The sequence below is a fragment of the Lentinula edodes genome (genome assembly GCF_021015755.1).
Source record: "Lentinula edodes strain Le(Bin) 0899 ss11 chromosome Unknown C8R40scaffold_3, whole genome shotgun sequence".
Lineage (NCBI taxonomy): Eukaryota > Fungi > Basidiomycota > Agaricomycetes > Agaricales > Omphalotaceae > Lentinula > Lentinula edodes.
The window spans coordinates 796,585-822,364 of record NW_025764309.1 but is presented as its reverse complement, the minus strand read 5'-3'; the positions used below and the strand labels follow the sequence as shown (position 1 = coordinate 822,364).

The following is a 25,780-nucleotide window of genomic DNA, read 5'->3' as shown; positions in this document are numbered from 1 at the left end:
ATTGTGTACAGGATACTGTCCATACGTATGTACAAGCAAATCGAAAAAATGTCATAAAAAGGCCATGATCATGATCAATAAGAGGGTAGAAATTATTCTCTAGAAATAATATATATATGCGTTAACGTTAGCGTGCGTAAGTGGACATGAAGCAACTGAACTGGGAGGTATGGTACGAGGAGACGAGTCAAGGTAGCAGGGATATTCACACATGTGCATGAGCGCTCGAACTCCAAAACTTCCAATACCGTCATCGGGTACTGTGTAATACGACCGACAAAAAGAAGTGAATGAGGGTTCATGAAACGAGAGAATGAAGGCGCGTGAAATCTCGACAGGTACAAGCACCGCGATACAGAGAAAGTAGAGACAAGAAAAGAGAAAATAGACAACGTCGTAAAATAACGGAAAGATCAAAAGGGAATAGATACTTATTCATATTGGTGCCAGATGTTCAGGATGTTCTCCTACGTCAGACTAGGCCATTTCAATTTAAGACCTTCCAACCACCGCATATATAACAGTTCCGCGATAGGGGATCTGCGTGCTGGAGCAGGGCTATCTGTTGGAGGTGTTGATGTTGATGTCACATCAACTTCCTCGACTTCCGTTACAACCAATCCCTTCGCTGTCATTTCACTTTTCCGCGTAATCCGTTTATGGGGGAATAAGCTGCGGTGGGTCTGTATGTGTTGTCGTAGGCTGTTGCTTCTGTATGATTGTGAGTACGTATACGAAGATCTAGAAATGAGAAACGTACTCGTTCAAACCTGATAGGATGTCCAGGACAACATTATAAGCAAGCTCAGGGTTTGCTTCCTTGAGCTCGTTGAAGCCCCGTGATAACATGCTCAAGGACTCGATCTCGCGAGCGTCCATATCATCCCGGATAGCCTGAACGGTCATATGAATCAAGACAGGCTTATACAAGGATCACAATGCACGACGGACCTGTGATAGTACAGGAAGAACCACCTCATCAACGATCGATGTCCCTGCCCTTCCTATCTCACTGGCCGCCCGTCTATGAAGAGTCGGAGAGCTAGGACCACTGCTGCTTCCACTATTTTTGCGTAGGCTACCCACATGCTCCGCAGAAATTTTGAGAGAGCCCACTGTGTCAACCTTCTTTACCGGCCGAATTGTATCTACGCCAGTGCCAAGGTCCGCTTCACGCATGACAGTTCCGGCCCCGTCGATAGAATGACGCTCAGCATACGATGACCTTCTGTTACTCCTTATTGACCCGCTATACGCAGGTGGAGGAGTCACACTGTCGGATAGGGGTTCAGACGAGACTGGTGATTCTGTGGCTTCGAGCAAAGTTTCCATATCCTTCTCAATTACCGGTGACTTGATAACCACTGTCGAATGCGCCGCATCGAAATTAGAACCGATCCTTCCATTGGCAATTGGATCACTGCCTTTCGTGGCTGCTGCTGTGTCTATCGTGCTAGGCAAACCTGAGTCGATGAATTCGTCCTCGTAAGCTTCTGACATGGAACTGAGGTCCTTAGCCATATTTCGGTAAGTCCCCATGATGGACGACGTTTTGATGGTGTCAAAATTCCAGTCGCTCCGTATGCTGCTGTTTGCGTCCCAGCCCATGCTGTTTCTGATGGTAGCTTGATACGTTTGGGTACCACCTTTCTGCGGAGAGCGTGCCCGATAGTCTTGATATCGTTCAATGAGCTCTGTTAGATAAGATGTTTTCCGCGCCCCGCGGATGAAGCGGTGTTGTAGTAGCTCATTTGCTGTCGGGCGCTACCAACAATGACCTGTCAGCTGAAATTCTAGGCTTGGATTGAATGATAGGGACGTACTGCATTTGTATCCTTTGTTAAACAGAGACTGACAAAGTCTTTAAACGCAGCAGAGAAAGGACCCTCAAGGACCGGAGGTTTAGCTTTCGGAATAAGAAAAAGCACTCGCATTGGGTGATACTCCGCCAGCGGTGGTTCACCTAGCGCCATCTCTATCGCAGTGATACCCAAGCTCCACATATCGGCCTTCGCATCGTATCCTGCTTGCCGAATCACTTCTGGAGCCATCCAGAAGGGTGTTCCCACAAAGGTATGTCGAAGTGTGTTGGTTAGCTGCGCTGCAACACCGAAGTCGGCTAACTTGACTTTGCCAGAGGAGGATAGAAGGACATTGGCAGCTTTGATATCTCGATGAATAGTGCCTTCGGTATGCAGGTAATCAAGTCCAAGTAATAATTCCCGACAAATGACCGCAATGTGAGCTTCGGAGAAAGGGCCGGGTTTCAGTAGATCTAGGCATGAGCCGCCAGCGAGGTATTCCATAACAATCCATAGTTTGTATGCAACGACGAAGGAGCCGTAATACCGTGTAACATATTCAGAATCACATTGAGCAAGACTGGCAATTTCCTGTTGTATTTCCGATATGTCGTCGTCAGTATCTTCTAGATCTGTTAATGCAAATCAAGTATTCAGAGTCCTGTGGTTGAAGAACTGGACAGTTAAGCGCACCAATCTGCTTTATGGCTACAATCTGCTTTGTTTCATTATGCATGGCCTTGTAAACAATTCCAAAACTCCCTGTACCGAGTTTCTCGAGCAAAGTGTATTGACTAGCGGGGTTGCTACTAGGAATAGGGTATGGATCCCGGGGACCGTTTCTATGTTCAGCCTGTGGAGAAGAGGGAGGAGATCGAGTAAGCACTCTGGGCTGAGGTTTGGAAACCATATCATCTGAGCTGGTGCGCTTGCTAAAGCGAGAACTGGGAGCCATGACAGTCAGGGAAGGAGAAGGGCTCGCGACAATTCTCTCATGCACCACCCTTGATAGAGTCTTCGAAGTGCATCATAGATTACACGTGCCCAAAATTTCAAATGTTCCGAAAGCTCTCGCCGAAATATTTCTCACTTGATCAACGACGAAATGGTTACTCACCATCGTCATTTGAATTACAAGAAGAAAGTACTGGAGAGTTAGGCAAAGATCGAAGGAAAAACCGTCAGGTGGTCGAAAACTCAAGTACTCAATAGTAATTGAAGAAGAGGATGCAATTGCTACTGCTCACGGCAGCGTTTACTAATACAAGCCGGGCCAACGTATTGCCTTATCAGTATAGGATTGGCGCGCTCCTGATGTTGCGCCTCGCAGTTTGTCATGTGGTGAAATCCATATGCGGGCAATACAGGCATGTTCGACATAATAAAGCACATAGAAAACAGTAGACATGACGCTCCTCGACCATCGCAACCGTTCATACACCAAAACGCATTCATGCCTTGACAGCGTACTTCCTGACTGGGAAATTCTGGTCCTTCTTGACCTGCTTGGCCGTCTTCAACGATTTTTCATGCTGCAATAAGGCACACCATAAGCACAAATGCTACGGAAAGAGGATAATAGTATACCTTCGTCAGCCGTCTGCGAATAGCGCGAGTTTGTTTCGTTCGGAGATCAAGGGGAAGGTATTTCTTGTCCTTGTAGTACTCCCGTAGGTTCTGGCGTGCCTTCTGGTTCATGACCGTCAAAACTCGTGCAATCGACTTGCGAACGGTGTTGCTAAAACATTACATAGTTAGCACTAGCGATTGAGCAACACAGATTATACGACGCACATTTTGGTAAGTTTTGATGCTGATCCACCGACAACCTTCTGTACCCGCAGAGCTAAGAGCTCCGTCTTGAGCTCTGTTAATTGTTTGGATAAGTCATTTTTCGACCTACATAGTCCATTAAATTTTAACTTCACAAGGAATAATCATGCAGACAAACTTGGACTGGAGCTCATAGGCCTTGACTTTTCCGGGCATGGTTGGCGGGTCTGTGTGTGTTTGATGAGTTGGACGATCAGCGATTGCGGCTCTGATAAATACTAACCTTGAAGATATCTCGTTCAGCTCAACTGGACAAAGTCGTGTTCGATAGATGAGAAGCGTGGAGCTTGCTGACAAATACTATACAGGCCCCACGTGACTATTAGCACGAGCGTGTGTACGTAAATCAAAGTACGGATGTCGACGACGATGGACACAACCTGGCAGTGATAATCAACAGCGACCAGTAACCGTCCCACTATGAAGAACAAACTAGCAAGGCTTATACATGCTTATGCTCGAAATTTATCTCTGCTAATATCGCTTGATAACTCAGCTACGCCGAGGCTACGACTTGGATAAAGTCATAGAAACGGGCTCTTTCAGTGATGAATGAACCTTTCGAGTGGTCGAATCGAGGAATTCTTGTCGGTTTTCTGCTTCGCCGTATGCATATCAAGCATACACTCGTTTTGCTTAATTCATTCGTGTTGAGTCCGATCTCATCCTTGCTAGACACCTAAAGCCTAAGGGGCGATTTGGATTCAGACCTTTGACATTGACATTTTCGATCGCGAAGGCTAAGGCTTCTTTCTCAACTTCCATCTTCTCTGCATGGCTTCAACCGCTTCCATTATCACCATTCGCCAACGGCGTCCTCCCTCTCAAGCTCAAGCGGATGAAGACGTTGATCCATACGCATCCCGCAGGCAAAGCACTATATCTTGTCACAATGCCGTTCATCCAACCGAGTATCACACAAGCAGACTGCCCAAAATCGAACGAACTCCGATTCCCAAACTTCAAGTCTCTATGGTCCTTTTAATTCAACTTTCCGAACCTATCGCTGCTACTGTCATCTATCCGTTCGTCAATCAATTTGTGGCGAGCACTGGAATCACTCAAGGCGACGAGAAAAAGACTGGGTATTACGCTGGAGTCATTGTAAGGCTGAACGTGGTCGAGTTTTTTCCTCGTCTTTGTTCCTAATTAGCATACAACCAGGAATCTGTCTTCTTCCTCGCCGAGTGTCTCACGGTACTCATGTAAGGTTACCTTATACCTTCGCATCCCTGGTTCTAATCTGTTCTCATGCGAATTTTGTTCACATTGACAGGTGGGGGATGGCTTCAGATCGCTTTGGACGCAGACCTATTCTCTTAATCGGACCTCTTGGTCTGTTTTTCGGTGCTATCGGCTTCGGACTGTCCACGTCGTACTCGCAATTGGTACTTTTTCGAAGCATCCAAGGTGCATTCAACGGAAACATTGGCGTGTCGAAAACGGTTCTGGCTGAGGCGAGTCGACCTCATTTCGTCAATCACATGTTTTTGACGCGTTTACTTCGTTCTACATAGCTGGCAGACGCCAGTAACCTAGCGGATGTATTCGCTTTCAATCCCATGATGTGGTGTCTAGGCGGGACTATTGGGCGAGTATATGCTTTACTACTTCGCGCTATCTTTAATTGTCTCTACAGTCCGTTTCTTGGTGGTACTTTATCGGATCCCGCGAATCAGTGGCCAAACACCCTCGGCAAAATATCCTTGCTCCGAGAATATCCTTTCTTCCTGCCTCTCGCTGTCAGTGGTTGCCTATCTCTCTTGTTCGTCACCATTGCATTCTTTGGATTAAAAGAAGTCAGTGACTCGTTCGCCTGTTCTATATGCACATCTGACCCAGCACGTCACTCAGACTCGCTCGTTCCAAATCTCAAACCCTCAAACATCTAAATCTCAAAGTCAAGACCGCAAGCATTTCAAGAAGCGTCTTTCTTCCAGGAGTATTGATGGTCTAGCACAATCAGCAGGGAGTGGTTTTTACTACGGGTCTGTTGCAGCGCCGACCGCTTGTTCATTTATCTCGACTGCGACCGCGTCTAGCTTTGTCGAGCCCACCTTCAGCGCCCTAGGGACTGGTGAAGACGATGATTTTCCTCAACAGCCTCCTATTCTAAGTTCCTTGATGATTCCACAAGTTTTGTTTCCGATCCTGAGCTATAGCCTTCTCGCCACCATTGAAACTAGTATCTCGGTCCTTATTCCTATTACTTACACGACGTCCATTGCTAGCGGCGGTCTGGGTTTAACCTCGTTCCAGTTGGGCTCAATTCTTGGTATGGTACTTTTTTAAAATCAGTATTGGACCCTGATACGAGCGGCTACGTAGGTTCTTGGGGTATCCTCAATATCTTATTTCCAACTTTTGGCATACCCCGGATGATTAGGTATTTTGGGCCATGGAAGGTGCAACTAATGGGGATGATGTGTCCGCTGCTCATTTTGTCGTCTCTCATCACTCTCAACATACTTGCAAAGCGCCCTGTGGGAGGAAATGACGATCTGCTGTTCTGGGTTGTGGTTGCTATTCAGTTTGGATCGTATACGCTAATGAATATGGGTTTTGGTGAGCTTTTCTTCCGTATGATTGCCCTATGAATCTCCGAGTGCTGACTGTTATGCAGCTACCGCTCAAATGTTCGTCATCAACGGAGCGCCGAACCAAGCTGCGCTCGGGACTACCAATGGTCTTCTTCAAACAGCAAAAACACTTTCAAAAACGATCGCTCCGGTATTTGCAATGTCGCTGTTCTCCATATCAAAGGAGTACAATGTTCTGAATGGTTATCTGGTTTATTTCTTTTTCATTGTTGTCACTCTGTTGGGTATCATGACTGTTTCCAAGCTGCCCAAGGAATTGTTGAATTTGGCGAAGTAGAATTCTATCATAGATTTCACTCACATAGCTGCAACCTCTAATATGTAAATCAAATTTGGTTGTCTCTCAGTGTCAATACCCCTTGTCAATAAACTACCTCTTGCTGGTCATTACAATTCCCACAACTCTCCGCAGTATCAAGCAAGCCAAAATTTGACTTCATAATCAAGAAACCCAATGTATGATAAAATATTTGCATTTTCAATAACGAGACTACAAGAGAAAAAACAAGACAAAGTCCCTTCAAACTTCAAAGAAGTTATCATAAGGAGTGGGTTCCAAAAATTGCTGAAAGCCGAAGCTAACAGACGGGTTCGGATGTATAATTTGCAATCAGCAAAATAGATCGACCTCGGTAAAAACCTCACTGGTGCGACCACGCGCCCGAGCACAAGAGATGGGGATCATGAAACTGATGTGTGCTGCTTTTATACCCAAGCATTTGCGCACGGACCAGACGATACTAAGCGAGTCATGTGCGTTTGGAAATTCCTTCAACAGCAACCCAATAATGACTCATTCTGGACAACCAAGGAGCGCGGAATTCAGCAATATCGGAAAAATGCCTAGTGGATTGTTGTGAGAAGACACCATTTTCACCTAATCCAATGGGTTTCATAGGGGAGGTGTGGCTGGTCACTTTTTGACGTTACATAACTCCACCTGCAAGCACGGAGTCGTGCGGAGGCCGTCGCACACATTACAGGCCCGGGAGGGTATGCACCCTATACCGCGACTCAACAGCCTCCTACTCCGCTTCCTCCCCATGGAAACATACTGGTGTTTCTCAAATTCGCAAATCTACTGATCGCTTCAAGAATATCACACAAGTGGATGGTCCCTCACAAAATCAAACAAGGCAAACCTTGAGTGTAGCTAAGCAAGGTTGTTTTGTAGTCTCCCACTTCAGGTGGGTACTCACCTGTAGAATATCGATCGAATTTGTGGATTCAACTTATCCGACGCTATAATCTCTTTCCTCCTTCCTTCCCTGTTCTCTCATTCCACTCACACATCCTTTAAGGATGTTTGTCCATACCCTACTTTCTTCTAACCGATGGAGTAACGTACACAGCAACATCACCCCAACGGGTCCACTGCTCTAGTCGTTGGCCTTGGGCCAGTAAGTGGAGGTTCGGCCTCAGATGCAAGCCCTATCCACACCTCAATCGCAACGAAACTCAACACCACAGTCAGTAGCAGTAAGCTACTAATAACGCACATGCAGTACGTAGCAGCCTGCAGTGGGCTTGTGGAAATGGATATCTTTCACTGTATATTGTCTACATGCTAATAACTGAGCAATTATGGATAGAAAAGTAGGGTATAGCACGAATAAAAGAGGTATAGTGTAGTGACGACAACGATAACATGAATGTTGCGATGTATGTGATGCGTGTGTTCGAGGATGCAATGAAGAGTAATGAACGAACAAGATTTTCTATATTACAGAGGTGAGACTTGGGATGAAGATGAGTGAAGATGCGACGACATTATAGAATGCTAAATTAGGAGTGTTGAAAAATCCATGATGCGGGTATTTGTACAGTAGAACGGCTGGTATAGATTTGAAACCCCTGAGCTATGAAGAATGGGAAGCTCGATTAGAAAAGAAAGTAGGATGGTGGTGGTTAAAACGGGATGAGAAAGGAGAGGAGCCTTCAATCGGATCAATGCAATAGCGTACCAAGTATTATTTTGGAGCAACATCTGAAATATTATCCGAAAGGAACTCGGCTTTGGTTTCGTTCTGGATGCGCTTTGAGATATTGGCCAGAGCAAGAGGAGCGAAATCATCAACTCGATCGTCCGAAGCCCCTTTTGGGATTCTGGCTTCTAAATGCATGCTAACGGCTGTTGGACTAAAAGGCGTTGAGGATTTGGGTATGCCTGTGCTATTATGGGTATCGAGCTGCAGGAATGGTCGGAGGGGCCTCGTAAGCATGTCACCATCATCATCATCATCTAGCCCGTCGAACTCAAGGTCGACAAGAGGATCAACGTCAGTATCTTCTCCGTCCTCGTCGTCCTCGTCATCTTCATCGATCTCGACATCAAGATACCTACGATGACCAAAATTGTTTCTTGGGGCTGAGGGTCCATCATCGACAAATTCTTCCTCGGAGACCGGGAATAGGCTGAGGTTCTTCTCGTTGACACTCCCTTTTCGGCGATGCCCATGAAAATATGTCGAAAAGCCATTATCGCCCGCGTAGTCAAACGAATTCGGGTACACATCTGTGACTAACGTGGACAAGGACGACAGGCGGGACATCTTCAAGTAATGGTACGGGTCACACTCCCATTCGTCTGAGCTGTAAGAGTATTTGCCCAAACCTGACTGTCGGAAAGGTGTGGCCATTGCTCCGCTCCAGTTGACAGGATATCCCTTCGTGTCACTATTGGATGACCCGTGTGCCTTCAGCGCACCGTTCAACCAAGACCGTCTGCGCCCTCGCACTTGTAGAATAGCTTCCCTTTGTGCAATGTCTGCGGCAGCAGCAGCAGCCCGTGTATGGGATGTAAGAAGTAGGTGCGCCAATCGTAGATGTAGCGACGAGAAATCATTGTGCTGTATCAAGAGCTCGTTCAGACTCTCTGGCAGAGGGACCTCTGGATGAACTATGGAAGCAGGCGTCAAGATGTCAGAGGAAGACGACGAAGACCTAAGATACAGGGAAGGTGGAAAGGCGATGACAGATGATGTTGAACTTGCATTCGCAGGAGGTTTCGGTAAATGATAGTGGACAGTTATCGGATTTCCAGTTGACGAGGCATTTGGCTCGAAGAGAGTGACCTCGCTCACGTTATCACTATCATTTCTTTCTGCTAATTCTCCATCAGTCTCCGACCGGGAACCGGCATCTCCGTCGCTACTGTCACCAGCTAGGGACGGTAATGAACATGGAAGTGATTGTGCCGTTGGAGGGTCTGCACTTGAACCTATACCTTGTAAAAGGTTGAGAGAAAGAATATAAACCAATGAAATGAACAATTTACCAAGTCCAGCGAAAAGACCCAAGGGTAAACTGCTCGGCTCTATCCCAATAGCATCTAGCTCGTCTTTCAAGTCCTTGCCAATTTCACTCAGACGTTTATCGACCCGCTTCAAAGTACTTCCGACAATCCAGGTGTAGTAAGACGCGGGAGTGTCAGAGCCATATGATGGGATGGAAGAGGTCATATGAGAGCCTGCCAAATGCGAAAACCGAATTCTTCGGTTGAGTTCTGGTAAAACGTACAACCTGAATGCGTCAACGAGAGAACTGCGAGCCCTGCGCCGGAGAGCGCGTGGAGAAAGCGGAGGAGGCAAAGGAGGCGCCACGATGACTACTGGAAACGAAGATTCTGTGGGGGCTAGAGGAGACGACGACGAAGAGGTGGAAAGAGGACGATGGTTTCGAATACCTGGGCTGGGCATGGTTGCCGAGCGAGTATGCGCGGAAGGGGTCTGAGAAGGTAACTTGTCAGAACGAGAAGAGCGAATGGAAGAGACGGGTGACGTTGATCGAGGTGTAGACGGAGATGATAATGACCAGGAAAGAGGTGAACGAGGGCTCCGGGGAGAATTTAAACTGAGAGGGAGTAATGACCTGCAGAACGGTTAGTGTCAAGAAGGTCGTTGGTCAAGAATGAGCTCACGATACGAGATTCATCAGCAAAGACCGCTGCTTCTTGTGACCAGGCCTATTCCTTCGTCCGTGAATGGACGCGGTGATTTCGTCCTGTTTCGCAGCATCTAGCCGTTCGTCCTCTTCCCTCATCCGTTTTTGCTCCTTCCGCTCTTCCTCTCGTCTGCGTTCTCTTTCCACTTCCGCTGCGCTTTCATTCACATCGTCGATGACACTGTCTAGTCTCCTGACTAGATCAGCTTTCCGTCGATGAGCCGCTTCTCCCAAGAGGCCCTGATAGCAAGAGCCAATGTGCCATTCCTCCGTCTCCCCGTCGAAGAAGACACATTTGATCTTCTGCTCGACCAAGTCAAAGGTGACCTGTTCTAGTATGCCCTGCACACCAACTGCTTTGTCCAACGCATGCATTAATTCGGGAATTTCGAGGTCATCCGAGTCGAGAGTTGCAAGATGATTGACCCACGCTGCAGGTGTCTGGAGAGTCTCCGGAAGGTTTTCGAATACGAGCTTGAAAAGAACAGTTGGTTGTGAGGCCGAGGGAATTAGACGAATGAGCATTACGGCGACAAGCTATGGAGGACAAGGAAAGATCATGCAAAACAAGGGTCCAGACCTATTAAGAAGAAATCAAAGCCGAAAAGGAAATTTCGGAAGGAATAAGAGAAGAGGTTGAATCGTCAGCAGTTGTCGATTTTTAAATGCAGAACGTCTGAGGAGACCACATTAGACTTGTTCAGATGCAGAAAGGTAGTACTTTTTGCGTACATACATAAATTTATAACGCCAATGAGCTCTAGATATGATTCGTACTGAGAGGCTCACTTCCTGCACTTCTGTCCTCAACGTCGAAGCTGAGAAACAAACAGGATGAGGACAGGGGCGTCGTTCAATCAATTTATATTTGATGCATGATAAAATAACCGCCGGCAGCTTCTTCTATTCCCGAATCCCCGTTCTCATGTGGACGGGGTTTCTACTATATCCTGGCTATATCTGCGCTGTATACACCACAGTTTACTTCACCAACGCATTTGAAGGGAATGAGTGCTGGTATGACATTGTATGACATTATTTAGCATTATTTTCGCTTCGCTCGTCATCTGACCGCGTAAGTATAGCACGTCCCAGGACCTAAATAGCAAGTACCCAAAGGTTATCTCAATTTAGCGCAGTTACTCCACGCTATCCACTCAGCAGTACATGGCCAGCAAGCGTCATGAGAAAACGCATTAGGTTTCCTTGGTTTCCGCCACCATGGCCTCTCCTGATCTCACATTAGACATTCTCTGCGTCGGAGCTGGATTCGCGGGTCTATTCGAGTTGTATCATCTTCGTTCTTTGGGATACTCCGTCAAAGTCTTCGAGGCAGGAGGTGATATCGGAGGTGTTTGGTGGCATAACTGTTATCCAGGTGCCCGCGTCGATTCCATCGTCCCCGTTTACGAGTTTTCAGATGAGAAGCTCTGGAAAGACTGGTCTTGGACCGAAAAATACCCGGACTGGAAAGAGCTTCGTCGTTACTTCCAACATGTGGACGAGAAACTAGATCTTCGAAAGGATATCCTATTCAACCGCAGGGTGGTATCAGCAAAATGGAACGCAGGTAAAGACAGGTGGCTTATCACTTCGCAAGACGGCTATGTCGTTAGCGCTCAATTCTTTCTACTTTGTGTTGGAAACGACTCGAAAATATACATCCCGGATTATCCAGGAATCAACAAATTCCGTGGGAGTTGCCATCATACCGCGCGCTGGCCACAAGGAGGAATTGACCTCTGCGGGAAGCGTGTTGCAGTTATCGGGACAGGCGCAAGTGGAGTACAGGTTGTGCAGGACGTCGGTCCTCGAGCCTCTCAACTCACGGTATTCCAACGTACTCCCAACATCGCCTTCCCCATGCGTCAAAGAGCGATCGATGAGGAGACTTCAAGAAAAATGAAGCAGGAGCTGTATAGTACCGTGTATCGGAGACGTAGGCAAACCCTTGGTGGGTGTGTGGGTAATATGAAGTAGAACCCTTTCCTGACCATCGTACTAGGCGGTCACGCCTACGACTTGTGCCCCAAATATTCATACGACGCTACAGAGGAGGAGCGGATCCTCTTTTATGAAGATCTATGGAACAAGAGTGGAGGTCTCCAATTGGTCGCAGCCAGCTACCTTGACATACGATTGAATCAGCAAGCAAACGACGAGCTTTACTATTTCTGGAGAAGAAAGGTTTTGGAAAGGGTACAGAGTCCCCGGCTGCAAAAGATCCTTGCTCCGGAAGTACCCCCACATCCAGTTGGAGCCAAGCGGCCAAGCCTAGAAGTCTCGTACTTCGATACTTTCAACCTCCCACATGTCGAATTGGTTGACCTTACCCAAGATCCCATCGTAGAATTTACTGAAAATGGAATCCTCACGGCTGACGGGCACGAACGTGAATTCGATGTTATTGTACTTGCTACTGGCTTCGATGCTATGTCCGGAGGCATTACTCAAATAGATATCGAAGGGACGGATGGAATATCTATTGCCGATAAATGGGCGAAAAGTGTGCAGACATATTTGGGAATGATGACCGCCAATTTCCCAAATATGTTCTTCATTTACGGTCCTGGCGCCCCGACTGCATTGTCAAATGGTCCGACGTGCATTGTGAGTTTACTGTTTACCCTCGGGCTGATGCAATGTTTACTGATTGAACAAAGGAGGTACAGGGAGAATGGATTAATGCTTGTATTAAAGACATGATGGACAGTGGGGTGAAATGCATCGTACCTTTGCACGAGGCCGAAGAACAATGGCAGCAAACAGTTTCTCAGAGTATGTCGACAGGACTATATGATGCTCCTACATCTGTTTTCCTAGGACGAAATATCCCGGGAAAGGTATCAGAACCCCTATTGTTCGTCGGCGGAATCCCGAAATACACTGAATTATGTCGAGAGAAAATGTACAATGGATATGAAGGATTCTCTAGGACATCGTTGAAATGAAGGTGATTTGGCGGTCCTTGTATGAATGGTATAAAGTCAGCCTTCTTTGTCACTAATCAACTGTAGTTCAATCTGACCGAAGGGGGAGTGCATACAGAAACTACTATGAGGCAATGTACCCCTGACCCCACCTTTGTAACTTCTATCCTTCAGTATAACCTCTCTTCACCTTGTGTGTCGGACGGAGCTAACATACCTATGTTCGAGTTGTATCATCTGTTCGTTGCGTAAAGGTCCTTGACGCAGGGGGGGGGCGGTACTTGGGCATGACTGCTAGTCATGTAGTGGACTTCAAGGATCTTCCTCGTTACTTTACATATATAAAATTTACTTTCGAAAATTTCATAGATTATATAGGTATTCTGAACTTTACCATAGGATGTTGACCGCGCAATGCATAAATCAGGTGCGTTTGCTTGACACTTCATTATTATTGCCGTTTTCAAAATAGTTGGCGCCTGTTCTCACGACGCCAAATTTGAGCACGAAACAATGGCCAGCTCGAAAACACGATCCTGAGCTCAATTCTTGACCAAATCTTTCGAAAATTAGTGCGGTATAGAGCGATAGAGGTGCTCTAGTGCGCCCCATAGTTTTTTTTTTGCAATCAGAAATAGTATACAATACTTGAATTTTCATGCCTCCTCAACTTCCGAAACACAATAACTTTAGAAATACACACCAGTTCGAGCTGTCCTTGAGATATGCTATGCATATAGGGTCTGTGAAGTGCACCCCATGTATAAAAATCACATATTGGTCTGTGGTAAGTCAAGATCGAAATGGTTTTGTGCAAGCGGCTGATATTTTGTAACCACCAACTTGCCCACCTCTACCTTCCATGGGAAATGGCCGCAACCACCAACGAGGCCCTCAGAGCGGCACTGGGACTCGAAGGCAGCGAAATACTAAGGCAAACTCACCCCAGCCAAACAGTCAACATTCATATTCTGCTCCTCCTCCTCCCTCGCAAAAACCACGACCTCGACCAACCCCTGTTCACAAAGGTACACCTGCCTATGAGCAGATACAAGCATCTCGTTCACAGCTCCCTCATGATATGGACATTGCTGCTGCAGAACAGCTGGTGGCTTTCCAACATCAAGGCATAGTACCTCGAACAGTCCAACACAAACATACATCAAAACTTACCACGAGTCAGCCACATCTTACCCTTGATGAACAGGTCTTTGCAGGTGCTATGGGGATATCCAAGGCAGAGATGCTGAAGCAGAGGGAATACGAGAGGCAGTACGGGTTCGAGGATTCACTGAGTGATCCTGAAGAGGAAGAGACCTCTGCAAGGCTCTCTACACAACAGAAACAGCAGAGCAGAAGAATGAAAAGTATTAGCCCTGCTCAGGAAAGTATACGCTCACTGGATATTGATGATTTTGAAGACAGTAGACCCGTATTCAATGATGATGAGGATAACGACAGTGAAACAAGTGACGGAGGTGCGCAAACATGCATAGTTCTATTCTAGTCAAGATTGTTGATTCTTCAACAGGAGATGAGGTACAGAAGGCCTGGAATAACCTTGTCGGTAGTGTTGAGAAGTTCAACATCGTTTTTGAGGTTCCATACAAAACTTCTCAGCGAAACTTGACCGGGATCACTTCTCATACAACATTTGTTGTATTCATTGATGAGCTAGCCAAACGGATGGAAACCCGACTCTCTCTCCTTTCCAATATATCATATCTTCCATCATATAAGCCAAAAACTCGGACCACCGATGTAATGCTGGAAGGAGAAGAAGACTGGATCATATTGATCAGAGATGCCTGGGACCATGTTCGAAATACTCGCGGGAAGAAGACTAAAGCATGGACAATCCGGATCTTTGACAAAAGCCCAACTGAGACAACTGGCAAAGGAAAGGAAAAGGATGGGGGCATAAAGGTATTGATGTTTTATCTTATACGCATCATGGTTTACTAACTCATTGTTTAGAATGGAAAGAGATCGATTGTTGCAGCGCCAAGTGACCAACTTCCTGCATCCGATTCTGATGCAGACATTCTAGTAGCCATTCAGGGAAAAAATCACTGCAATGCGTGTCAGGCGGCATGCTACGTTCTTGCTAATGGTGATCACTATCGCTTTGATGACGAGGATATGAATACATGGGTTCAACTTGCAGTAAGCACTTTCTATTTACTCTCTTCGCGCTCATAAGCTTAGGTATATGTCATTAGTCTCGGCACCAAGCAACAGTCAACGATCCGCCAAGCTGTATCCTCACCCGGCTTGGCGAAAAGCTAGGTCATCAAAAACGTCGTAGTGCTCTTCCACTGCCGCCACCTTCTGTGCCCTCTGTCCCTCCACAAACTCCCATAGCTCCCGCCCCAGCCACAGATGCTATTACACAAGCCATGACAATGGTCGGCACAGTTACACCGCTTTTAGCAATGTTGATGAATGGGAATCGCACTCGGGACCATTCCCCTCCACGCACTTCTTCATCCAAGCGCCACCGAGCTGACAGCTCTCCTGCTCCGGCATCATCTCCATCCAAGGCATCTCCCTCTAAAAATGAGGAGCTACTTGTTTGGCTTCCCAAAGTCGATGCTGATGTGGAACGTGGCAAAAGGAATGCAGACTACACAAGATATGGTGACATTTTGGCTAAAAAAGGTATCTTCGATCTTGATGATCTTGTGCGGCTTACAAGTGAACGGCTCGAGGCATTCACTGGAATGGCATATGGGTTTTGTGATCGTCTTCTCCGGTATGCCAGGGAGGATTTGGGCATAAAGTTATCGAAACAAGCTCGAATTGGATAGTGATTTCTATAGTATAGTATATCCACAATGGTTGAAAAATCCACAAGCATCATTACTAGTTATGGAATATGTTGCTCGAATGAGATGTAAATATACATAGGTATCATCTATATTAGGGTGAAGGTCCTGTCTAACTATTTCACCCTCTCGTCGAACAAAAGACTTGATACAGGAAAACCCAAGTTCAATGGGGTTGTAGTCAGGTGAATATGGTGGAAGGAAAAAATAGCGCATGCCACTGCAGGATTATGAGTAATACTGTGTAAAGTCAAGACAGAAATTAGCATACCGGGATGTGATAAGGTCTAGAACTCGAGGATCTTTGTGAATGCGAGCATTATCCATGACAATAACTGACTTCGGAGCAGGAAATGGCTGCATTCGAGTCAAAAGAGCTTCGATAAATGCATAGAACCTCAATGCTGTAAATGAGCCTTCTATGACTTTTGCATATATAATTCCAGTGCTAGCCAGGGCCGGTAGAAGTGAATATCTGCAAGAGTATTGCGAATTTCAGTAAAAGTACATGTAAATGTGATGAACACTCACCGCCGACCACGAACGAAAAATGTACTCTTATATACACGCCTCCCACTCACAGCCCAACCACGTCGACGATATGGTGTCCGTCGATCAAACGAGCTTTCATCAACAAAGATAAGTTGGTCTGCTCTATATAGACGAGCATAATTGAGTCGAAACTGAGCTCGTTTGCGTGCATCACGTTCAATTGCAACTTTTGTTATCTATGATGTGGGCGGATTGAATCGATGGATGTTATGCAGAGTAACAAAGTACCTTCTTAAGAGTATAGCCACTAAACTTCAAGATGCGCCAAAGGGTTGGAGTACTTGCAAGTACACCACGCCGTTCATCTAACTCTCTCCGGATTTCATCCAGATACATGTCTGGAGTATGCATTAACAGTCCATGAATGAACTGGTGACAGAGTGAGAACAAGAAGGTTTTTCCAGCAATGATAACATACTCTGAGATCCTCAAAAGAAAGTATACGCTTCCTTCCTCGACGCCTCAGTTGATGACCAGGCCCATCCTTACTTCGATGTTCCGCTAGTATGCGCTGCACAGTTCTTTTCCGGCAATTTGATTTATGAATGATTTCACCCAAGGTACTGCATGTTTTCCGAAGGTCGTTGGATAGTCGATGGCCTCTGGTCATTGGTCAGAAAACAAGATCATGAGCAGAATGAGAGAGAGGTGTCTAAGGCTGTGCCAGCTCACAATCTCACAATCTTACCCATGGGGTGCACTTCACAGACCCTATATGCATAGCATATCTCAAGGACAGCTCGAACTGGTGTGTATTTCTAAAGTTATTGTGTTTCGGAAGTTGAGGAGGCATGAAAATTCAAGTATTGTATACTATTTCTGATTGCAAAAAAAACTATGGGGCGCACTAGAGCACCTCTATCGCTCTATACCGCACTAATTTTCGAAAGATTTGGTCAAGAATTGAGCTCAGGATCGTGTTTTCGAGCTGGCCATTGTTTCGTGCTCAAATTTGGCGTCGTGAGAACAGGCGCCAACTATTTTGAAAACGGCAATAACGCCTGATTCTTTTCGAAACAACGGCGATGTTTACACCCCAAATGCTCCAGGAAATTTACCTAAATTACAAAAACTTCGTAGTGGTAGTGACGAAATCATTGGAAACAAACCGGTATCGGAGTCTTCGAGTGTCAGCCAGCTATCAGGATTCGAGAACATTGAATCACCAGTTGAGTCTGACGTATTCCATACATTGGGGCGTACGTACTACGCTGTACTACGTAGATAATTAAAAGTAGATTCTGGGCCTCAACAAACTGGTGTAAAGCGGTCGAGCTTAGGAGTATCACACTCTGATACCTTCAGCCTCCCAAACGTCATACGTCGAGTCTCTTCGTGATAATGACTAATACGTTCGTGTAAGATGAATTGGCAGAGGAAATGGAAGTATTAACAGCTCATTACATGTTCTAATGCAACCAATAAGCCTGCGCGGTGTGAAAGCTCGATTCTCGCCGGCTTCCCGAATACATGCCCAAAATAGATATCACAAGATGGGATAGTCTCCGGGAATGTGTGCAAACCCTAGTATTTAGGAATGATTATCGCCAATTTCGAGAACATATTTTTCATCTAAGGTCGGCCTATGTAGCGCACCGTCTGCATACGGAAACGTAGAACCGGCATTATGAATTTATCGTGCCTTCAAACAGTTGTGCTGATTTTTGAGTAGACAAAGGCAATATGAGCATAAGGTCAATAAACGAGATACACATATTGGAGACACAAGAAAAACTTAGCCTTACACGGTACATGCTTCGAAAGCAAAAGAACAATGGCGACAAGACGGTTTTGAGAGCGTGTTATCACGTCTATTCGATGCTCCCAGATCCTTTTCCTGGGATGAAAGATCCTGGAAAAGGTATCAGGAAACCGAGATGCATCGAACTGTGCCGACTAAAAGATATACAACGCTCTCTAGAACATCATTGTCGCAAGGAAGGCACGTTTCTGCACGATTTGAAGGTGCCTATATCGTTCGGTATGTGGTGGTTCCTAGTTGTTCCTATCCTGTTTCAATGAAGTTTACGAACTTTTGTGCAGGAAACGGAAATACCTTCTTCTAGTACCATCAAGTTTGTCGAGACTCTGGACCATCATGTTCAGAAGAGCGGCTGGCCGCGAATGTCGCTTTCCTGTCAGCCACGGGTACCTAGTCAGACCTAATCAGCCTATGAGAAATCGTTCATGGAAAACAAACGTAGTCGCATATGCAGTACAAAGGCTGAAGAATCGCAATAACTGTGTGATAAAACAAAGCATAACTATGCTGTTGGATTATGGACAAAAATATTACAGCGCTTTGGGAGTGCTATGGCGCGCGCTTTTAATGAGCGCGCGCGATCACTTCAACCCGCGCCGGGACCGGCTACTTGCGCTCCGTCATCACCTGACACGTTGTTTCTTTCCTCCCGCGACCGTAAATGGGAAGACGGAAGAATCGTGGCAGGGATCCAGGTAAATTTGTCCTATGCCATTCATTCGTGGTCAATTCTTACTGAATCTACCTTATGTAGTCTTACTTTTTCTCCAAGACTCTCACAACCTGAGAATCCTTGCTCAATTGGCGAATGAAGATAACTTTGACTCCGATATAGCAGCCGGCCTTCTAAAGGATGTACAAAACAAGGTTTCCAATGTACCCGATGTAAGTTCTACTCTCTCTCACAGTTTGTTGTGGATCTATTAGTGAACACATAGCATTGTATGTAGTGGGAAACCTTTTACAAACGAGCGACCCGGGTATCGTCCTCACTGTCTGATCAAAAACCCATTACCCACCTCCGACAATTCCTGAGCCATGTGCGAGCCCGGAATACACAGAATACAGCAAAAGCTTCACACCGCCAGAAGCGGAAATTGGTATGGTTATACTTGCCCTGCAAATATTTTTCTTATGAAATTCGATTGGAGGTTTCCGAACTCGGTATCCGATCCGATCCATATACAGTCCAAGATGTCCTAGATGGGAAGCCCAATGCTCCAAAATTCATAGTAATCTGGCGCGAACGCACGACCAAATATCGGGACATAAAGGCCAACATTTATATGACTGAAAATGCCAGTAGCGAAAATCATGGAGTACTCAAAGTTGTTGATTTAGATGACTATGACATGTTGAGGCTAGATCACGATAAGTCATATATAATCCTCTCAGGCTGTCCCAAAGGTAATTTATTCCCGACTCGACTCAATTATATGTTTCTCATTTTTTCTAGCTTTTATTATCCAGTCAGTTGTCATGCGGGGTGTTGCCTTGGGATGTGCATACTCCCCATGCTTGACAGAATTTCTCCGTGAGGCAGTTGATGCTGCTGTCAATTTCCGCCGCAATATTCGGGTACTGTATTTTTTCCTCCAGTTAGATATATTGTACTGATACAGTCTGTGCCAGCCGACCCATGTTGGGACTATGAACCAGGTTGGTCTCAACATGGGCCCCCGTCATGCACGGGTTTTTGGACCTGCTGTTTCATTCACAAAGAAGCTAGTCAAGGAAAAGATGGTTGATCACGATGAAGATATCATCGGTGCTGCTTCCCTGATATGGTCTATTGCACAGGCTGTTCTTCCACAGGATGTCCTTCAGGTCATGTATGATCATATCGCAGCTGAAGAGTTACCACTCCTGCAGACTCGGAATGTTGCTCCTGGTAAGAGCATAGCAATATTCTTGGCTGATGTCTCCATTAACTCCTCACAGGATCAGGTTTTACCCTCCAAATTGACAGTACCGAATACTTTTTTCCATATACAGAGCGTGCACCACCAGAAGTTTATATCAATAGGGCATATTCTGCGTGAGTTTTTGTAAATTATACCCGCCTGGTTTTCACCTTATTTATTATGTGCAGTCCCACTCATATGGATCGCACTTATTGTAAATATGCTGCAGCATATATTGCTGACCGCATTATTGACCTCATGCATCCTGATCGTCAGGGTCCTCATGCACTCCCCTGTGACATTGGGGGAAATTATGTTGATGTCCAGCTTGGTGTAGTAGTTGAATCTGCACCTGGAACACTGATCGTTTTTCAACCTGGCCAGCGACATGGTACCACATTATCTTATGGTGTATGTAATTATGGTTATGCAGTCACATTTTCGCGCCGTCTTATTGATGGGTATCGGGAGCTTTCAGAAGAGGGGAAAAGGGAATACTTTATCAGGCCGTCAGATTCTAATGAAGAGGGTGTCATATATAATTAGAGTACATAACTCTGTTTAGACTGCAACCCAGAATACTTTATACTGCTGTTAGATTCTAATGGAGAGGGTGAAAAGTATATTGAAAAAAAGCCCGTTTCAAAAAAAAATTATGCGCCATTTAGTCACAATGTAAAAAATCACAGAGTTCATATAATATACATATACATAGTCATTTAATACCTAGTTATACCCTATAACCTTTAGCTCTACAGCAGTTGGTTTAACATATTGGCACCTGCGGGGGTTGAACATTGAAGCTCAAGCTATCACAGGAGGGCCTTGACCTTAATCCAGAGTCGGCGCCTGCAACCACTAAGCCATGTAGTAATTATTATTGCAGGTAATAAATAATTTATATAGGAGTAGATCCTGCTTATATCTTCCAGTATACACGCTCACAGTGCATCATATCAGGTAGAATATACTGTATACAGTAAACAGAAAGCCTAGTCTTCGACATCATAAGCCTCAGGATGTTCCTGCTCAATGCAGGCCTTGACTCGCTCCCCAGCAGCATTATTGACAAATGCCTCGATTCGTTCAACAACCTGTCCAACTCGTGTACACAAAACCTCCCTGCACTTTAGCCTCATAGGTGCAAAACTGGCCTCGCTCTCTACTTTCATGGAAACCAGAACTTTTACCTGGCGAATCGCACCCCGAGTCTGGCCAATTGCAGGTCCCAAAACTTCCCATCCTTTGATAAGAGCTTTCATACAGCGATCCTTCTGGGGGCAGTTTGACCATACAGCATCGTCATCAAGGTTGGGAATTTCACGAGCGAGAAGTTGAATTTGACAAACAAGGTTGCTTTCGCCTTCAAGAAGGAGTTTATGAATCTTCATATCGATAGAATATTCTACAAAGGCAATATTAGTTTACTCATGGAGGTAAATTCCGATAACACACCACTGCAACAACCTCCGACCCCATAAACTGAGGTTAAAATCTCCCGAGTAGCACTATAGCCCCACTTCGGAACACCAAATGTGCTCGCATAAAACATTTTCTTGCCTCCATTGAAGTCGTAGCTGTGAAATCTAAGCCCGGCGATTGCAAATTTCAGGGCATCTGGACACTGTAAAAACTGAGAAATCCTGCCGAGGGCGAGAAGCTCATCTGTGCTCCTGTTGCTCTGGGACTTCCATCCTCTATCACTGGGTGAGTAAGTATAGCAAGTTCCTTGCTGCTATGACTTACAGGTGAAAGATAAAGCTACAGAGGACATCAAATGCTGCAGCATCGATAGGTAGCAAGATGGGATTATCAAAGATCGTGCCCTCTTCTTTTCCTTGAGGTTGGGGAAATGTAAAACAGGCCTCGAAGGTTTCGCTAAACTTGGCCATCATCCCTTTATAGACAGCATAAATAAATCCCGAATCCTGAGCCTACGAAAAAATTTGGTTATCATTTAACGGCTACTTGCTAAAAATTTGCATACCTTCAGGAATAGATTTGCATCTTCAAAGTAATACAGAGGATGCCGTTTATATACCGCAGGGCTTTTATCCCCTTGTTCTGGTAAATCATCTCCAGAGATGGGGCCATTATCAATGTCCATCGTGATGGTTTATAGGCAAGGATGTCAACACAGCCACCCCAGCACTTCTTTACTTACATGCTCATGACTTCGCTTCCTCAGCTTCCAGTGAATCCGACTCACCTTCATGGAAGATGGTCTGATAATGTCCATGCAGCTTACGACCAGATTTTATCCATCTGCACATATGCAAGTGAGCTTCTTCACCAAGAAGCTGACCCAAACCGGCTTCGAATTCATCTTGAACGTGTTGTTGGCGAAGTAGTCCCTCTTTTGGTTGCCTTGGAGGGTTCTGACGAAGCCAGAGAACTATCATCAGACTGGTTTAGAGAGTGTGCTGTGCATATTGCCGAACTTTCTAATGATCTCGCAAATGCACAGGAAACTACACGCACAACGTAAGCTGAAATCAATAGTAAGCTACAAATACTGATATCAAAAACCTGGATAGCGAGGATTCACATATTTCTATCCCTGGGCCTGTTACTGAAGAACACACAGGCAAACCTGGCCGTCCACGGAAACATATCAATGTCGATTTTATGCGTGAAGCAGTAGATGCCAAACGGCGGATCACATTGGTCGATCTTGCATCGCGAATTGGAGTTAGTGCGAGGACACTTACCCGCCGCCTAAAGGAAGCAGGGGTATACTACAAGTTTTCAGGCATTACAAATCAAGAGCTTGATGCTTTAATCCGGTGTTACCGACGTGTGAAGCCAAATGCAGGTCTACGTTATATTATTGGATTTCTGCGTAGCCGTAGCTTCCGTGTTCAAGGTACACGGGTACTCCATTCTATGCGACGTGTTGACCGGTTAGGCAATATACTGCACCGAAAGCCAAAGATCAAAAGGCGGAGTTATGCTGTTAAGCGGCCAAATGCTCTTTGGCACATCGATGGGCATCATAAACTCATTTTGTGGGGTATCGTGATTCATGGTATTGTAGATGGATATTGCCGCACTGTTTGTTTTTACTTCTCTGTTGGTCATCTATACAGTTGATTTTACCTTTTCACTGTTAGGTTACTGGGCTGCGTGCCAGTACAAATAACCAGTCATCAACTGTTCTTGAAGTGTTTCTCGAGGCTGTCGACAGTTTTGGCCATCCATCGCGCGTTCGTGGAGACAGAGGTCGGGAAAATAAAGCCGTAGCAATATATATCATTTTACGCAATGGCCTCAACCGTGGTTCATTTATCTGGGGATCGTGAGTTCTCTATCTCTATGATCATATCATACCTGGTCATCAGTAATCAACTCTGGTAGATCAACTCATAACACCCGGATTGAGCGTCTGTGGGTTGAGGTTGGATCTCAGTTTGCGCGCAGATGGCGGGCATTCTTTATCCGGCTTGAACATATCCACTGTCTTAGGCGAAAAAATCCATATCATCTGTGGCTTATTCACCATCTCTTCCTTGATCTCATTAATGAAGACTGCCAGACGTTTCAAGCTGAGTGGAATACTCATCCTATATCAGGTGCTGAGGGAGCAGATGAGAGCCCCCATGTAATGTTTCTGCAACTGTCTGTATACTGTGTTCATACTCACTGTTACTACAGGACAAGCGGTTCCTTGGAATGATACATCATGGTATTTATATGGATGATTGCGAAGGCCTCGATACCGACACAATTGAACATTTATATGGAACTGATGGCCCGGAAGTTTTGCGTCCCCCTGGTCATACAGGTGCTGGATATCTCAATGACGAGGGTGAATCAACCCCATCAAATGCTAGCAGTGATAGCGAGGGTGATAACGACTCAGATGTAGAGGGGTTCGACACAAGGATTGATAATGTTGCACAAGCAAGCAGCCGTCAATTCCTTCCCAAACCAGTAAAAACACCCCGCCATATCTGTCCATTGACTAACGAAGAAATGGCAATTTTTAACGAAGCTCTTCAGCTGGCAGTTGCCCAGGGAATCGTTCCTGTTGGTTATGGAATCTGCCCAGAAGAATGGAAAGATAATCACTATCCCTCCATCGAGATTATTCAGACTGGTCGTAAAGGTGCAAAAGAAATCTCAGTACAGCTGCCTGACTTCATATGGCGACCACGAGCACACTTATGGACCCTTGGACTCAATATTCTGGAACACATTGTAGAGAATAGAACTTTATAGTTTGTATTGATTTTAATCGCTAGTCTGTTGTGAAGTACTCGAGTTTACGGTTAAGATCCCATACATTCGTAGGTACAGATGCGAGGATTGGTGAGCTCGGTCTTGGGGATCCATAGTCATCTCCCGAAGTATTGTCGACCTCAACAGCCCCAGCTTCCTCAACATCGTTATCATGCCAAGCGATATCAAAAACAGGTGGCGAAACATCTTTCTTTGCCGAAAGCCTCTGTGACTTTTTTCGAGGTGGGGGAGCCTGACTCGTGGATTCATCTTCAGAGCTCTCATCGTCTGAAGCAGGAGAATGGGCTCGCTTTTTGCCCGAGCTTGGATATAAACTATCGAAATCTTTGGCAGTCATGAGCCTTTATCCAGTGAAAAATGGATGAATAATGTACCTATGTCATGCCAACCGATTTCCCGCAAAAACCGTTTGGCATATCGCTCCCAATCGGGACATTTTGACCTCATGACATGAGCAGGAAGGGGTTGCACCGAAACTAATGAAACGATTCGCGATACGATATGAGTAATATGGCATTCTAAAAAACAACAAATACACACTGATGATTACCGAGTGAAGGGTCCAAGCTTTGCCCAGGGCTCCACGGGCTTTATAGAGGGTTCCGCCATCAGGCGAATCCTCGTCAAGGAGTTTCAGACCTTTTCCTTCGACTTTCAGTAGTCTCCACTGACGGGTTCCTTCTTCTCTACCCAGTTGTGTCAGATACTCCATTGGGGCACCTAAAACCTCTACAAGTCTTTCCTCGATTTGTTGAGTATCCATCGCTTGACTGAAAGTTAGATCGGACTTCGCCTGTGCTGCTTTATACAGCCCAAGCTTTCGCAAACATATGAAGGCATTCTCGTTATACTTAACAGAGTGAGCAAGGTCAAGGAAGTCATCGTCCTATACAATAGAGTAAGCGATTGGAGCCTGACAAATAAAAGTGACATACATCGAGCTCAAGGCCAACAAAGAAAAGAGCGACTTGTGCAACAGGAAAAGTACTTTCGGTAGGGCTATCGTGAAATTCGCCTTTTCTACTACTAGTAGACTTTCGGACTTGGGCAGAGAAGCTAGATGTTGCATTCTTTTTCGCCTGAACATAAGGTAAGATGAGGCATAGAAGCGATAACAGGAAGCATGCCTTTTTACTGATAAGATTTTTATTCGCCTCCTCATTGGCTTCATTGAATTGACCCGATCTGCCCAAGGACTGAAGAAGTTTCATGACTTGGGGCTTTTTGAGTGGTTTTTGTTGAGTCGACGATGGTAGTGTATATGAATGCACCTTCTCAGAATGATCGCATGAGAAGCATTTTAAAGAGTCAGAGTGGGGATCAAGTTCATAGCTGTCGCAGGCACAACGTTCCCCAGTATCCTCTGAGTGAAAATTGCACCCAAC

The 25,780-nt window shown here is 45.6% G+C and overlaps 10 protein-coding genes across 10 annotated transcripts; 5 read left to right on the top strand and 5 right to left on the bottom strand.

Moving 5' to 3' along the window:
• Positions 1-467: 467 nt before the first annotated feature.
• C8R40DRAFT_1034727 (Ste20-like serine/threonine kinase) lies at positions 468-2,712 on the bottom strand (the record flags this gene model as incomplete). The annotated part of the gene is made up of 5 exons (XM_046223449.1): positions 468-711; positions 761-894; positions 952-1,764; positions 1,824-2,434; positions 2,496-2,712. 5 exons carry the CDS (start codon positions 2,710-2,712, stop codon positions 468-470), a joined length of 2,019 nt encoding a protein of 672 aa, XP_046090919.1.
• A 541-nt stretch (positions 2,713-3,253) lies between these two features.
• On the bottom strand, positions 3,254-3,791 carry C8R40DRAFT_1158444 (ribosomal L29 protein-domain-containing protein; the record flags this gene model as incomplete). The annotated part of the gene is made up of 4 exons (XM_046229738.1): positions 3,254-3,334; positions 3,390-3,540; positions 3,597-3,701; positions 3,754-3,791. The coding sequence occupies 4 exons, from the start codon at positions 3,789-3,791 to the stop codon at positions 3,254-3,256; spliced, it is 375 nt and encodes a 124-aa protein (XP_046090918.1).
• Positions 3,792-3,914: 123 nt separating this feature from the next.
• C8R40DRAFT_1083351 (major facilitator superfamily domain-containing protein) lies at positions 3,915-6,560 on the top strand. Its single transcript, XM_046227244.1, has 8 exons — positions 3,915-4,739; positions 4,800-4,840; positions 4,912-5,092; positions 5,153-5,226; positions 5,275-5,434; positions 5,490-5,910; positions 5,964-6,200; positions 6,259-6,560. The coding sequence occupies exons 1-8, from the start codon at positions 4,410-4,412 to the stop codon at positions 6,510-6,512; spliced, it is 1,698 nt and encodes a 565-aa protein (XP_046090917.1). The 5' UTR covers positions 3,915-4,409; the 3' UTR covers positions 6,513-6,560.
• Positions 6,561-10,041: 3,481 nt separating this feature from the next.
• Positions 10,042-10,749, bottom strand: C8R40DRAFT_446821 (uncharacterized protein). Its single transcript, XM_046235089.1, has 2 exons — positions 10,706-10,749; positions 10,042-10,651 (listed from the first exon to the last, which is right to left on the bottom strand). Exon 2 carries the CDS (start codon positions 10,550-10,552, stop codon positions 10,151-10,153), a length of 402 nt encoding a protein of 133 aa, XP_046090916.1. The 5' UTR covers positions 10,553-10,651; positions 10,706-10,749; the 3' UTR covers positions 10,042-10,150.
• Positions 10,750-11,398: 649 nt separating this feature from the next.
• Positions 11,399-13,128, top strand: C8R40DRAFT_1034729 (uncharacterized protein; the record flags this gene model as incomplete). Its single annotated transcript, XM_046223450.1, has 3 exons — positions 11,399-12,131; positions 12,183-12,787; positions 12,841-13,128. The coding sequence occupies 3 exons, from the start codon at positions 11,399-11,401 to the stop codon at positions 13,126-13,128; spliced, it is 1,626 nt and encodes a 541-aa protein (XP_046090915.1).
• Positions 13,129-13,588: 460 nt separating this feature from the next.
• On the top strand, positions 13,589-16,155 carry C8R40DRAFT_446677 (uncharacterized protein). Its single transcript, XM_046235088.1, has 6 exons — positions 13,589-13,894; positions 13,998-14,474; positions 14,529-14,585; positions 14,639-15,033; positions 15,085-15,273; positions 15,330-16,155. Exons 1-6 carry the CDS (start codon positions 13,867-13,869, stop codon positions 15,915-15,917), a joined length of 1,734 nt encoding a protein of 577 aa, XP_046090914.1. The 5' UTR covers positions 13,589-13,866; the 3' UTR covers positions 15,918-16,155.
• A 3,732-nt stretch (positions 16,156-19,887) lies between these two features.
• Positions 19,888-20,291, top strand: C8R40DRAFT_1035374 (uncharacterized protein; the record flags this gene model as incomplete). Its single annotated transcript, XM_046223496.1, has 2 exons — positions 19,888-20,140; positions 20,191-20,291. Coding segments are annotated over 2 exons (354 nt in total), but the record flags the coding sequence as incomplete, so codon positions are not given.
• Positions 20,292-21,145: 854 nt separating this feature from the next.
• Positions 21,146-22,260, bottom strand: C8R40DRAFT_1166052 (uncharacterized protein; the record flags this gene model as incomplete). Its single annotated transcript, XM_046230793.1, has 4 exons — positions 21,146-21,558; positions 21,609-21,850; positions 21,900-22,087; positions 22,141-22,260. 4 exons carry the CDS (start codon positions 22,258-22,260, stop codon positions 21,146-21,148), a joined length of 963 nt encoding a protein of 320 aa, XP_046090912.1.
• Positions 22,261-23,511: 1,251 nt separating this feature from the next.
• On the top strand, positions 23,512-24,374 carry C8R40DRAFT_1034345 (uncharacterized protein; the record flags this gene model as incomplete). Its single annotated transcript, XM_046223422.1, has 2 exons — positions 23,512-23,754; positions 23,808-24,374. Coding segments are annotated over 2 exons (810 nt in total), but the record flags the coding sequence as incomplete, so codon positions are not given.
• A 19-nt stretch (positions 24,375-24,393) lies between these two features.
• On the bottom strand, positions 24,394-25,606 carry C8R40DRAFT_1066005 (uncharacterized protein; the record flags this gene model as incomplete). Its single annotated transcript, XM_046225718.1, has 4 exons — positions 24,394-24,719; positions 24,770-24,871; positions 24,936-25,281; positions 25,331-25,606. 4 exons carry the CDS (start codon positions 25,604-25,606, stop codon positions 24,394-24,396), a joined length of 1,050 nt encoding a protein of 349 aa, XP_046090910.1.
• Between the last annotated feature and the right edge of the window lie 174 nt (positions 25,607-25,780).

Coding starts and splice junctions, on each gene's coding strand:
- C8R40DRAFT_446677 (XM_046235088.1), top strand. CDS start 13,867: ATGTATAAAAATCACATATTGGTCTGTG. Junction 15,034..15,084: donor AAAAGGATGGGGGCATAAAG/GTATTGATGTTT, acceptor CTCATTGTTTAG/AATGGAAAGAGATCGATTGT. Junction 15,274..15,329: donor ATACATGGGTTCAACTTGCA/GTAAGCACTTTC, acceptor ATATGTCATTAG/TCTCGGCACCAAGCAACAGT.
- C8R40DRAFT_1083351 (XM_046227244.1), top strand. CDS start 4,410: ATGGCTTCAACCGCTTCCATTATCACCATTCGCCAACGGCGTCCTCCC. Junction 5,227..5,274: donor TGTCTAGGCGGGACTATTGG/GCGAGTATATGC, acceptor TTGTCTCTACAG/TCCGTTTCTTGGTGGTACTT. Junction 5,435..5,489: donor CATTCTTTGGATTAAAAGAA/GTCAGTGACTCG, acceptor CACGTCACTCAG/ACTCGCTCGTTCCAAATCTC.
- C8R40DRAFT_446821 (XM_046235089.1), bottom strand. CDS start 10,552: ATGCATGCGTTGGACAAAGCAGTTGGTGTGCAGGGCATACTAGAACAG.